Here is a 14,721-nt window from a genome sequence, read left to right as displayed (position 1 = left end):
ATGACTTAGTGGACTAGTCTCTGGTTTCTTCCCAGCGCAGGGAGAGGATCTCATCCACGCTGAAGTTCTGGGAGCGCTCAAGGCTTACCTGTAGTTGGGCGTGATGGATATGTTGAAGCCGCCGTAGCCATATAAGAAAGCAGGATGAGAGCCATCCAGTTTTATGCCCTTTTTATGCACAATGAACATTGGAATCTTTGTGCCATCCTTGCTGGGGTAGAAAATCTAGAACAAAAGAGAGCAGAATGGATTCAGTATTCGTTAGCGTTTGCTTTTAGATGGGAGAGACGTGCAGGTAGTCCGCTCTCTCTTTAAGATGTAGAGCAGCACAACGGAGAGCCAGTCTCCCTGAGTATGTGATGTGAAGCATCTTTCAGTTTTAAGGAGACTTTGTGGAGTAGAGGAAAGTGTCGGGAAGTAGGGAGACCTGAGTTTGAATTCTTACTCCACAAGGAGCTAATTAGGTTACCGTGGGTAAGCCGCTTATCATCCTTCTGCCTCAGTTCCTCAGCCGCAGATGGGGCCATCGCGCCCACCACGCAGAACACAGAAAACAGGCCTTCAGTTTTCTGCTCCTTATCACCAGCCCAGGATTGGAAAAGTCAGACTGGCCATCCTACCAAACGATTCAATCTAGGGAGACTCTTCTATGGAACAAATTTCATATTCAACTTTCTCTCTACACGTTAAGATACTCAACTCTTCATTTTTCTGTGTTCAGCTATTATTAAGTAAGTGTTAGCAACTACGAAATTATGTATTAGGTGAGAGAGAAGAAAAACAACAACAATAAGGAAAGCCTATTATTCCTGGTTAAAAACATTTTTCTCTAGCATTTCTTTTTAAGTAGGCTCTGCACCCAGCATGGAGTCCAATGTGGGGCCCGAAATCATGACCCTGAGGTCAAGACCTGAGCTGACAGCAAAAGTCATATACCCAACCGACTGAGCCACCCAGCACCCCATTCTTCAGCATTTTTAATTAAGGCTCATTACACCTGCCAGAGTCTGGGCAACCTTGGGCAAGTTCGGTCAACATTATTCATTACTTCTTAGATAAGAGGAGGAAGAGAAAAAGGATAAGAAAGAGAACACTTAATGCTAATCCAGTGATAAGCCGCCAAAAGCAGATAATGGTTTCTTCCAGACAGAAAAAATAGTAAACAGTTTTCTCTTTGGGCAAACATGGCATCTTTACCCCAAATGATATCTGGAAAGTATTCCTGCTCAGCAATGTCTTGCTGACCTCCCATGTTGCACTCAAGGACATAAGCCTTTGCACTTAGTGTGGTTTGGAGCCACAGTCCATCCAAAGCTTTTGACGGTAGTAGTTCTACTACAGACGGCTGCCACAAAGTCCCTGGCAATCCACGGGGGGTGGGAGAGTCAGGGGGTGGGGTGGGGAATGCAGCCAAAAGCACTACCGAGTGAATAAATGCCTGCACGCTTGGTAGTTTTCTGAAACCTGCCAAGAAATAATAGCAAAAAAAGCACTGGTTTCTGACTTTGGAGAGAAATACTGAGAAAGATGTAAATTTGACAGTTCGGGAACCATGGAGAATATTCCTCAGCATTCAAAACTATCAGAAAGGACACACACTTTTACTGAAGGTTGTTAGAGGGTGCCAGTTAGCAGTGTCTAATAGACTGTGACTGTGTGGGTGGTACGGGTACAGGCAGAGTGAGAGAACAAGCTCCAAGTCACTGGCTGGGGCTGATGAGTTCAAATACAGGGCCTTCACCTCAGATTGGGGGGGGGGGTGTGGATCTGGAGCTCTCCAAGCACAGAAGGGGCAGGGGAGCAAACGTGCTCACATGATTCCACCTTAAAAGAATCCTCTGTTCAGAAATCACCTTCCCTCCAGCTTACACCTATCCTCAACCCCTGCCCGGCACCTCCTCTCTCTCTGGTCCAGCTCACCCGCTCACGACGCCCTCCTGTGCTCCCTGCTCTCTGCCCAGCCAGCGGGGTTGATGCACCCCTAGTTTCCACTCAGCTGGCTCTCCTGTTCCCCAAGTGCTCCATCTTGGTGCCCTGTGACAATGTGGCCCCTGTGGTCCCACTTCTCTTGCTGCCCCCTGGAGATGTGCAATGCCTGCGAGTCAGCGGGCAAGTCTCCCTCCCCCTCTGGCTCCAGGACAGAGGAATCCTTTTAGAATACCAGCAGAAGCACAAAGTCCCCTTCACGCCCGTAGCTGCAAAAATACATCCAGGCTGAAGTTGGTGTGGTTCAGATGTTAAAATAACAACACTCTGAACGCTCTCCAAAAGCAAAAGGGCATCGTGAGGAGGATTACAATAAAATCACCTTCCAGAAAACTCCTTACAAGAAGGCTATTTCAGAGTTTATCACACCTCTGTACACACACACACACAGTAGTGCTCCAGGCCATTTCCATTTATGGCACAGCAACTGATAATAAACCTTAACCCGACTCCTCAATGAAAGGGCAAATTGAATCCTGAGTCTTTTTGTAACCACGGTAGGAATCCATGTGAACATTTTAGAAATAGTCATTACAAGTAGACCAACCATTTTCCATCACGCACTGTCTCCTTCGACTGAACGGAAACTGCTTTCCTCTTGAAGCCACTTCCTTCAGGGCTTTTCTTTAAGAGGCTCTGGGATGTCTCTCCCACTGCTCTGGATCTGTTTGGCTTGGAAGAAAAGCTAGCAAACTCCTTATTTTCATTTGCTTCTCAAACCTCACCAAAACAAAAGGCTCCCCTTTAGAATCTCACTAGTGGTTCTTGAAGCTCACTGGCTGGGCCTAAGCATCTGTGACGAACATACTGGAAATCCAGTCTCCCGGACCGCATTCCCGGAAGTCCTGATTCTCCACGTCTCGGGGGGAGTGCTCGAGGCTGTAGACTGAGCACGTTTCCCATCTATGCTGGTACAGGTGGATTGGGGCTCAAAAACTAGCCACACAGTTTGCTTTTATCACTTCCTGTATCCCTGTCAATTATATTGACTAAAACCACGTGTCTTCCCAGAATCCTTGATAATTCAATATGGGACTCTTCTCTTCCCCCAGTTCTCATGCGATTGTCTTCAGTGCCTTTAGCAATGAAATTGATGACCTATCCAGCAATCTGTCCTTAGATGCCTGAATGCCTCACTGTCCAATTTTAGCTTCCACACCCCCCTATCGACTCGTTCATGCCAATGTTCGCTGGGTGTCCACCAGGTGCCAGGTGCTGCATGTAAAGATGAATGAGAGCTGGATCATGCCTTCCCTCACGGGACTTAGGGTGGACAGAGACAAGGCAGCAGGCACTACGAACACCCACAACCTTGGCTCTGTCTTTGCCTTCGGATCCTGAAACTCTCTGCAAGGAAAGCTGATGTTTCCTCCTGTGACTCCAACCTGTTCTTCCACCTTCCTTCCCTTCCCGACTCCTGAGGTATCTGCCTTTTTCCTTTTTTAACTCTTACCACAACATTCAGTCCCTCATATTATCTCTGGCTCTATTATCTCTGGCTCTGTCAGCCTCACTTGGGCTCCAGACCCTTAGCCAGCCCTCTCGGTGTCATTAAATGCCTGAAATCCTCTAATTTCTAACCAAAGTCACCGGATTCCTTCCCCTCCAGGTTGCGGGCTCTCCGAAAATGCCAGCTCGCTTCACTGCAGATTAGTAATACCTGAACCCATGGGCTCTGAACTTAGGCTTTATGTTGGTTTTCTCCTTTCCCTAAATGAGTTCCTTACGTTTCTCCTCCTTTCCTTTCAACGTCTTTCCTAAAGGTCTTCCTTATACCCTTTTTTGTCCCGAAATCGATTCCAGAGTAGCTGTTTCCAACACTTTACATCTTCTTCCATTCCTAACACCACCCAATTGCACCCCCTACTCTTTGTCTTGCCTGTTGTCACAGAGGCCATCTGCTTGGAGTTCTTAAAAAAAACCTTCTGCCAACTTCACTCACCCTCTACAACCCGAGAAAGACTCAGCCTTGATTCTAGTCTTTGCCAGTCCCACCACCATCACACTCCCGACCACCACCACGTCTTCTTTTTGCATTTTCTCCCTTTCCTTGCCATGCAAACACACTCAGAGTTCTCCTACCCTATATAACAAAACAAAACACCAAAACCTTTTGCATTGATTGCCCTGTGTGCCCCTCAAGCTAAATTCCCATGTCTTTCTTCCCGATCACACATCTCCAAGGTCAATTACATGCCTGCCAACCTCATTCACCACTAGTGGCAAAGTGGTGTCTTAACCACTTTTTTTTTTTTTTTGGAGATTTATTTAATATTAGAGAGAAAACACAAGAGCGAACAAGTAGGGGGAAAGACAGAGAAGGAGAAGGAGAGAAAATTTCCAGCTGACTCCCTGCCGAGTGTGGAACCCTATGTGGGCTCCACCCCATGACTCCAAGATCATGACCTGAGCTGGAACCAAGAGTCAGATGCTCAAGTGCCCGAGCCACCGAGGCACCCCAGCTTTATCACCACTCTTGAAGGGCATCGGTGAGTGTTTGTCTTTTTCCTTACCCCTCCAACTTCATCTCTGTTCCGGTGGTGCATGTCTTCCCAAGGTTTTCATAAGTTTATAGAGACACATCTACTCTTACATATTCACACGCACAAAGGTTACGGACATGTGATGCATGGAGTCACGCTAATATTGGCCTAAAACATAGACCCTCCTCACACGCAAGATATCATGGGGTTCCTTCCATGTTAAACCCCCCAGATTTACCTCATTTAAAAAAAAAAAAAAGCACACTCAAAAATTGAAAACCAAACCAAAAAACAACAAAAAACAAACCAAACAAAAACAGCTGCCTAAGCATTTCATTGTATGAATGTACACAATGCATTTAATCATCTGCTTACTGATGGATATTCAGACTCTTGTTTTTAAAACTCTTAACAATGATGGAATAAGTCCCTTTTAGATAAATCTCATATATTCATGCTATGATTTCTGTAGGATACATGTTCTTAGAAATGAGACTGCAGATCAAATATATGTGCATTTAAAAATTCAATACATTCTGACAAATAATTCTCTAAAAATGGTTTATCAACTTAAGTCCCTAGTAACAGTGATTACCTAAGTGTCCATGTCTTATCTGCAGTGGATGCTACAATGGATTTTAATTTTTGCTAGTCTAACAGGCAAACTTTACCATCTCATTATTGCTTTAAGATTATTTTTAAATTCACAAACATTCTCATCTATTTATTCATCATTTTATGTCTCTTTGTCAGAAAGCAAAGCATTCCTGTTCTTTTATTGTGTTACTTTTCTGATTAGTTTATAGAAATTCTTCTTACATCAAGAATATTAACCTTTTTTCTGCCAAGTTTTGTTTGTATCTCCTCCCCATCTGTAACCCATCTTTTACCTTTCTTTGTGGAATCCTGGATATACACACCACACGGATAGGTAGGGGTTTCTCACCCTAAGTTATGAAAATTTTTGTCTGTATTTTCACTTTGAATTTTTACATTTATATTTGGAATCCATTTTTGCATATGGTCTTCCCCCAAAGACCAACTATCACGAACCACTCACAGGACTGTTCTCTCCCCAGGCCTCAACTGCTTTAATTTCTATCTGGCAATAGCTTCTTTAGCTTCCTGGGTGGAGTGGATCTTTGGTTCTTTTTCTTTTTCATTTCTCGAATTCCTTTTCAACCTTCCTAATTGATCCATTACTAAGTCTTCTTCCCACCACAAGCTACTGTGTTGCAATTTTCTATACTTGGTCTTCCCCGCAAATCCCTCCTCTGCCATCCTCAGAGAGTCCTAATAAATTACTCTGTGCTAAGGCCCTTCAAGTCCACATGTGGTCTCCCAGGGTGGGTGGGCCCTCCACCCCTCCACGTCTCCAGGCCCTGGATATACCTGGGGACATGCTCCTCCTCCGGGCTCTCTTAGTTTGGCTAATACCAGTGGTCCCTCATTTCTTTTCTCTTCTCAGCCTCCTGATTGCCGACTCAGAATCTTACTCTGTGCCAAGGACCCCACACCCGGGCACCCATTCAGTCCTTCCAGTTCCCACAACCAGTCCTCTCCTCTCCCACTGGCAGACCCGCTCGGGATTCCCTATACGGCACGAGCCTCAAATGTGAGCCTGATGCCTCACATTTGCTAAAGTGGAGCTGTGGCAGGAAGAGTGAAACCTTAAACTATTGTTCGTCACGTACACCAATTATAATGTAATTTATATAAATATATGTACGTACGTGTATGTATATAATACAAAAGCCATTAGTGCTTTATGAGCAGACAACTGCCAAGCCTAAAGCCATGTATGTGTTCTTTCCCCACTGTTCCACAGGGTATTGCCACCACAATACTTAGGTTCAAGTGAAAAAGCAGAACAACTTACTTTTCCCCCCTCATACATGTAACCAAATGACAGCGAGCTGGCGAAACCCCTCCGTTATTTTTGAGAGTCCACTGTGGGCACAGCCCTTCAATGGAATGTCAAAGCTTTTGTGGGACCCTTAACTGACAGGAAAACAAAGGCTCACATGGGACCCAGCAGGCGGCCACTTGAGCAACAGAGAAAGTCTGTCTCATCCAGGGCTAACGGCTCGTCATGTGAAGCTGCCGGGCCCTGCCTTCCCCCTTCTTCCCGGCAGCGGCAGAGCAAACAGGCTGTGCCAGAGTCAGCCTGACAAGGAGCCTGTGATGCCAACGTCAGCCATGGGGTCTGTCCCCCGGCACAAACCTTCACCTAACAGACTGCAGGTCCCGCCATAGAACCTATGGCCGGGAGTCTTTGGAAGCCCCTGGAGATCCCAGAAGAGGGTCTGCTTTAGCACGTTTCCACGTGAAACCTTGGTCAGGGACACCACAGGAAAAAAACCACCTCACAATGGTAATTCAGAGCCACCGTTCGTTCTAAATCTGACTGAACCAGCCAAAGGTCGGTCGCTCAAACACTGTATTAAGAAAGCTTCCCAAAAGAAAAAAAAAAAAGAAAAGAAAGCTTCCCTCCTTGATTTTACTTTTTTCCCTTTAAAACTTAAATTCTCCATTCTGGAGACTCTCACAGCAGTGGAACAACGTTACTCCACGTCTCCAACCAAGAGCATTCAGCACAACAAGGCAACGAAGGCCTATACCCTCTGGGAAGCCCCTGCTGTTTCTCCACAGAGGACGGCGATGAGTATTTTCCAAGCAGTCCCAAGACTGTGCCACTTGGTACAAAAAAGCTGGTGTCAATTCTTTCTCAGCCCTGGGGAGTTAATAAGATAATCTCAAATTCTGGAGACTTGTCATGTTTTAGATACAAGGAGAGATTGTCCTTCTGGGACTTCAGAAGCTGGTCACCCTCTTATGCAAATGACAAACCTGAGCTCCATGAAGAGAAGATACCTGCCAAAGTGACAATGCCTGTTTATGGAGAGTTACCACTATGGTCTCCTAAGTCCCTGGTCCAGGGTTTTCTTCCTACTCTTATCACAAAGTAATTCACTCTACGGTATTACTTCCTTGTAAAGATCTTTATTGGGTGTAACTGTGTAAAATTTTGCAAATGTCAGAAGCTTTGGCACTGATTTAATAGGTTTTTATTTCCCTCGAGACAATAATCACCAGTCTCCAGGGAATCCAGGGGACAAATATTCTCCCAGAGATACTGTGATTTATTTGCTTTTCTGTTTTTGTTGCCCTCTTCAAAAGGAGACTCATTCAAGCATGTCAAAAGCCATATTTCAGATATGGAGGTCATCATGTTTACTTTTTTTTTTTTTAAAGGTTTTATTTATTTACTTGACAGACAGAGATCACAAGTAGGCAGAGAGACAGGCAGAGAGAGATGAAGGGAGGCAGACTCCCTGCTGAGCAGAGAGCCCAATGCGGGGCTCGATCCCAGGACCCTGAGATCATGACCTGAGCTGAAGGCAGAGGCTTAACCCGCTGAGCCACCCGGACGCCCCTATGTTTACTTTTTTTTAAAGCAAAATAAGTCTGCATGGAAAGATGACCCTTTTCCAAACAGTTATCAATGTTACTGTCTTGAAGACAGACTATTAAAATCACAAAAAGCCCAGTATATCCTGCAATGCCATTCTACTAAAAAAATGGTCTCAGTAATATTTTTAAAAGGTGTAACAGACATAATTAACTTCACAAATGAAACTGCTTGAGACAATCATAAAGAAAGCAACCCCAACTTTCTAAGCAATCAATTAAATTTAAAGCAGCTTCCCATTTTGCATATTAAAGATCATATTCTCTAAAGACCATATTCTAATGGTTATTTAACAGATAAGAGCTCACAGATCCTTGAGTGGAAGTCTTTGAATTAAAAACTATTGAAGGAAAGAGACAAAGGGTTTGCACTTACATAAAGCATGTAATAGAAAGTGCCAGAAATGACCACCCCCTTATTGTCAAGCCTGGCTTCCCAGGGACATCACCAAGTGTAAAGCAATGCTACTCTCGGACCAGGCTTTGGTGTGAGAGGAGTCACTGAATACATGTCCAGCTCTCCTAACAGGCAAATCTGGTTTCAGATAGATGAAATAAAAACATCTTCCTTTAAAGGAAAAAGGCAGGGCAAGGAAACCTAAGAAATCAAGGAAACGTTACCATTCTTCAAGACAATGACATCCTCAGTCATGAAGAGACCAGCCATCTCTACTGAGATGATTACTTTTCTTGAAATGAATACCTTTGGCAGTAAAATCAATTTTGCTGAGACAGTCCAACATGGGCAACCACTGAAGCTTCTGAGAACAATCAGTCTTCAACTACAGACTTGTTCTCGTTCGGGTTTGGTGCTATCTGAGGCGAATGCCAGCACGCTCATTATTCCCAGTAAAGGGACACGCTTAGCCACGAAAGATGAAGGTAAACTGCAAAGGGCAGGCCCTTCGGAGAGAAGAATGTCTGGTGATAGCAGCTCCTTCCTAATTTTAGGGCCTGACAGATTTAAAGGAGAATGTTCATGAAAGGGTGTTGAACTTCCCTTTTTATCCGAGTTGACAGAGGCCACTTGTGTGGCCTGTGCTAAGTGTGGCAAATGCATGTGACGAGGAGCAGAGCTGCTCAGAAATCTCACGGTCAATGCGAACAGGGGTCAAGACATTCCATTGCCCAAAGAACCAGGCAGAAAGCAACCGCGGCGCATCCATTACCTTGTAAAGCAGAGATGGGGAGAGCTTCGCAGGGTTTCGAGGGGGTGCTGCACGTTGCTTAGGTTAAAGATACCTGCCAAGCATTAGAAGGTCATGACCCTATCTATTTTCCAGGCATTTGACTTTGGAGGAGTGGGGAGGAGTTTAAGAGTCACCTCTGGGCGGAAAATACAAAGGGACATTTCTATTCCAGATCCTTTGGCTTGCTTTTCAGAGGATGGCTTGACAGTTTTCTAACCGTGGAGCTTTAAAAACGCCCATGGGGGCATGTCAAAAGCAGCGACTTCAGTCTATTTGAAATCTGTTTTAACTTTTGGTCCATTTCTTGAGTATCAGCAATGTGCTAAGTGCTCTGCTGATAGTGTCAGCAAATACCTCAGCTCTCCAAGGCTGGGCCACCTGTTCTTTGGAATAATAAGCCTCTTCCTGGTTCCAAGCCGTGGAGCAAGAAGTCAAACAGAAATTAAAGGTGCTTAACACAGGGAAGAAAGACAGCAGCCCACGTTGGTCGTGGCACTCTGATGGTCTGGATGGAGTTTGGAGGCTTTCAGGGCCGTGATGAATAAGCAGGACTCGACCACAGACCATAATCGTCATCTCCAGTTGCACTGAAGTGACCTCTTGAAGGTCAAGGCCCACATAGTCAGACCTCCTCTTAGAACGGAAGGACCTACTGCCTGCACAGGGTCAGGGAAAGCTGCCTCTGTGCTTGTACCGGGCACTGCTTCTCTGGGTGTCCTCCCAGGACGCAGCACGTGAGGGTGCTGAGGCTCACCACAGGGGCACTGAGGCGGCACATCAGACGTACCTGCATTTGCTGTGCTCTTTATGGAAACAGAATGATGAGTCCATCATCTGGGGGTCGTGAGCCCCGCACTGCTCGTGTTCAGTGAACATTTGCTGAATGCATGAATGAATTAGAACTGCACATTACCCCCTCTCTTTCTGACCACCCCCCCCCCAAACCTATGCCAGCTTGCTTCAGGTCCTGAGGCTCAGAGCACTTCGAAAGCCTCCCACACATTGTCTCCTCCCCTCCTGCGCATGTGAAGGCCCTGGCTTCTAATAGGATTCCCGCTTCCAATCTTTGGGCATTTGTTACCTGATGAATCTCCCTGAGATTTAAAAAAGAAAAAAAAAAGAGAGAGAGAACCTTCCTTTTAATCTAGGTCCCTCCCCTCCTGACAACACGCAATGCCTCCCCGTTCTCTACACCATGAGGTCCGCATTTTAGACCAGCCATTACATCTCTCCACTTTTTATCTTCTACCTTTATGAATCCTTCCCAACTTCAGCTGTCCTCTCCACTGAAACTGCCATTCGCATCTCCAGATCCCCGAAGTCACCAGGCTTGAAAGACTAAACCACGACTGAAAAAAAAAATTCAATGGCTCTTAGGAATTCACTTATTTGACCCGCCCCGAGCTCCCACCCAATGTACGCATCCCCAATGCTGTATCTCAGGCAGGTTCAACCTCTTGGATATTTCCAGTAGTAAGAAAGAAACGGACACCACCACAAACGGCAGTTCATTTCACTGGACCCTCTCTGTTAGAAAGTTCTTCCTTACCTGAAAATATCAAAACAAATGAACACAGGAACAAAGTCAGCCAAGGCTCTGGAGACAGAACCTAGTGATAATAAATTTCCATAGAAACTATCAACTAAAGTTCTGTACATTTTAAAAAAAAATACTAAAGTGCCCACCAGTAGGTTTCTATATTTTTCACAATAGGAATTTCCTTAGTCCTTAGGTCAAAAATAGATGTTATTTAACTTGATGTGTTATTTAACTTGATGTTATTTAACTTGATGAAAAAGCACTATTCTAAGGGGTTTATAAATATTTCCTCATTATGAAGTTTGGGCCAGGGAGGGGGCTACTGTGACCAGAGAAGCAACTTGTCCGGGTCATAAATCCTGGGAGTGATGGAGTCAGGATTTGTACCTGGGCCGACTGACTCCAGACTCCACACTCTCAGTCACTAGGAACAAAGATCAGCAACCCCCTGGCCCTACCTCTGGGGCCCCCTCCTAAACCTCCTGTTCACAGCTATTGTGCCGTCATGTGTTTATGTGTGTGTGTGTGTGTGTACCTCTCTGTATCTAGCACAGCGCCTGGAAGACAGTGGGCACTTCGAAAACAAGTCTGGGTCACTGCATAAACAAACACGCAAACCGGCCACCACGCTGCAGTCAAACAACACACACGAAAGCATTCTAAGGGGCAGTGCATTGAAAAAAACCTCTAAAACATTCTAGAGTCTGGCATCAAAATGCTTACAAGCTGAAAAGGAATAAAATACAAATTAACTAGGGCTGAGGCACTCAAGAGACTGTATAAGGTCACAAATTTCTAACTTATTACTGATGAAAAATATTTAACATCTGACATTTTCCTTATGTGTAGATGTTCATCTATTAATTTAGCAATGCCACGGAGGACGAGCTTCACGGCTCCGAAGCGGTTTAGTTACGGTAATTCACTGCATGAGATTGCACCTGCGTCATAAAAACCCAGGAAGAATACTTGAAATCCATTTCAAATTCTCACTGACACTGTGGCAGACCCCTTATTTATCTTACTGCCTTAGAAAAATAAAAACTAATAAGCAAAATGTTGGCGTGACAAACTCCGGCCAGAATGGTCAGTAACAGCAGGGAGCCAACCACACAGCTGTGAGGATAGGGGCTTGCAGCCCCTATTCCGAATGCCGTAGAGGCCGGACTTGGAGAGAGACAGATGTTAGTGAGGAGAAGGGAGAGCAGTGTTTGTGCGATCAAGCAGCTCCTGGTGGGGGCAGGGGGAGCTGAGGCAGAACCGCGCCGCCAAAAGTGGCCCTGAACTGAGCGCAGCATGGACAGAAGCCCTTGAGCTGGGACACTGGCACAACTGTCCAATTACCACTTTTTCATTTGTATATCCCAGGAGAATGGGAGATGCAGCAAAACACTGTGAGAAGCAAATGCACACAAAACATTTTACTGCCAAACAATGAATGACCGGAATACCGAGGAGGGGGACCTGGAAGGAAAATTCTCTGGCTCATAGACGTTTACGGGAGTTTCTGTTGTGCACCTCCAACGCTGCTAGTATACCGGTCTGCTTCTACCTAGAGTCTCTCAGACAAGGCAAATGCAAATCACCAAAAGAAACCCCTGGGAGAGTCAGAGGTGGGAACAACACATCGGAGATGATTTCAGGTTGCTTAAACGACAGTTGTTAGGAAGCTCATGAGCGCCAAGGTGCAATTCACCATCCCCCTTCCCCGACCCCACTGGGTAACGGGGAGCTAGAAGTGGACTCACGCGAGTGAAGGCAGGCGGCAGAGAGGTGGACCATGGGGAGACATGGAAGTAGAGGCTTCCAGGAGCAGCACAGACAGCCACTGGGTGCAACTCATCCGGGGTTGGAAAATAGGAAGGGGAGCAAATGAACGCAAATTACAAGGTTCAGAAATCCTGCTGCAAAGCTACAAGCACCAACTTCTTTGATTTATATTCCATGCCTGGCTGTGTGAAATGGTTTCGTATTTGTGCAGAAGAATGACAGCAGCAAAAATCTTACCAGTGGAATCATATATCCTTTTTTCTTTTTTGATGGCTACGGAATGCCTCCCACCACCTTGTTCACCCCAGCACTATCATGACAGAGCTTGCCTATTCATTTTTAAATGCCTTAAATGAGGAAATGGTGTAATTTTAAGTATGCAGACACACACTCCTTTATATTATCACTTGTAATCAAGGCATTAAGGTAGCGAAATATCCAAGTGTAAGGAAAATGAACATTTCAGATGAATAATCGATTTGTGCTCATGGAAGATCTGGAAAAGAACACTGTGCTGTTCTGATGATAGATGGCATTCAGGACGGAGGATGGGGAACAGCTGATGACCATGAAGCATCAGGGGTGTGTGCAGAAGAGCTGGCTACAAACCAGCACACTGCGGACACAAACCGCCATCGTGTGAATTCTGGGTACCAGCTCTCCTGGCTGGTAGTTAACAGGCAAAGCTGAGGGCTGCAGGGAGACTCCGATTTCCCAGACGGCTCCACTCACAGACTCTTCAGTCTGCTTTCCTGGCCACCTCCCTAGGCCCTAAGTGTTAGTGCTCCCTTTGGTCCTCCTGCCTCTCTAGGCACACAACCGAGGGTTTCAATCTGTGCCCAGGTGGTCACTGACCACCACCAGGGACAGCCTTCACGACTCTCCCTGACTCCTGACGCTACTTCTCTGAGTGCCTGGCAAATGCCACCTAGGTATCCAGCACAGTCCCTTTCAAGGGCTCCCCACTCTCGATAAAATCTCACCCCATCTGGGTGCAAAGCAGACCCTACGGTCTGACCTGTCTGTATTTCCAGGCTTATCTCTTGCCGGTGAGGTCCAGCCCTGGTGCTGGGGATATCTCTGCTTGTGTACAAGCTCTCCTCCCTCTGTGCCCTTCTCCTGTCTGCCCAAAGCTCCTTTCCTGGAAGCCCTTCCGGGACAGTCCAAGATGTTCCTCCTCCTCTGGGCTCTCACAGGACCTGGGGTCCCCTTTCATATAGTTTCTCCCACCATCAAATTGCTACAAATGTTTGATCACATCATCTCCCCTTGTAAATTCTATCATTCCTTATAGTCCCAGCGCTGCCAGATATAATGTAGCAGCTTGATAAATGTTTGTGAAAGAATTGTTTTTATTTATTTATGCTATCTTCTCATTTAGATTTAATTTAGATTTATTTAAATAAAATTCCATTTTATTTAAATTAGTACTATTATAACTATCACTATCCTAGGCATCCCTCCAGCTTCTCTCTGTGAGGCACTGGGACTTTGGGGACCTCGCTTAGACAAACACAGCCAGGGAATATGTTACACGAAACACAAACAATGAAGAAAAGAACCATACGTACAAGTCAATAAACTACTGAGGAGTGAAGTAGGAAAGGGAAAGTGAGAACATGAAATGTAAGAGGCTGCTTTAGAGCACATGTTAGAAAAGCCAAAAGCCAAAGGGAGAGAATTAAGCTTCCAAAGTCTGAAAGTATTAATTAAAAAATTCAAATGATCACACTCTCATAGAATGTAGCAAGGAATCCGGGTCAACCGCAGGTGGCCTGTGAGGTAAGGAGGCGGCAGAGTGAGGGCGCGGGGAGACCGAGGAGCACCTGCCAGGCTGCGCTGCCCGCCCCGGGGCTGGCTCGTGCAGGCTGTAGAGTCCTCCTGCCCTCCTCTGACTGACTAGTTGGGCCGCAAGCAAGGTCCTGCGTCCAGACAGGTCCACCGAGGCATGATAGGGGCCCGAGCGCTCGGGCAGAATTCCAAGAGGCCTGATGCTGCAGACCTGTGAGAGGAGACTGCACGCGTGAGCTCACGCCAGGTGGAGGCTTCGCTGGCAGAGCTACATGTTCCTTACGAAGTAGGGAAATAAGTGTTACTTAGAACATTGTGTTCAGGACACAAACTGTTACAATTTTGAGTCCACCAGAAAAAATTAATGCCTGCAGAGAAAATAAAAGGTAATGATTTACTAAGCCTTGTAGAGCTGCTTATATTTTTAAAGAAAATATTTGGAAAACGAAAGCTTAAAAATAAAGGAATTATTTCTATTGATAGGATTTCA

The 14,721-nt window shown here is 45.7% G+C and overlaps 1 protein-coding gene across 1 annotated transcript in view; it reads right to left on the bottom strand.

The window, feature by feature from the left end:
* PREP (prolyl endopeptidase) overlaps nucleotides 1–14,721 on the bottom strand; it is a 113,681-nt gene that overhangs the window by 12,223 nt on the left and 86,737 nt on the right. The window contains exon 11 of the mRNA XM_080806672.1: nucleotides 89–225. Coding sequence (XP_080662798.1) covers nucleotides 89–225 — 137 coding nt within the window. The remainder of the gene's footprint in view (nucleotides 1–88; nucleotides 226–14,721) is intronic.

This window comes from Martes martes, assembly GCF_963455335.1.
Source record: "Martes martes genome assembly, chromosome: 6".
Taxonomy (NCBI): domain Eukaryota; kingdom Metazoa; phylum Chordata; class Mammalia; order Carnivora; family Mustelidae; genus Martes; species Martes martes.
Note: the sequence above shows the minus strand (reverse complement) of the source record. Positions and strands in the feature narration are given on the sequence as shown.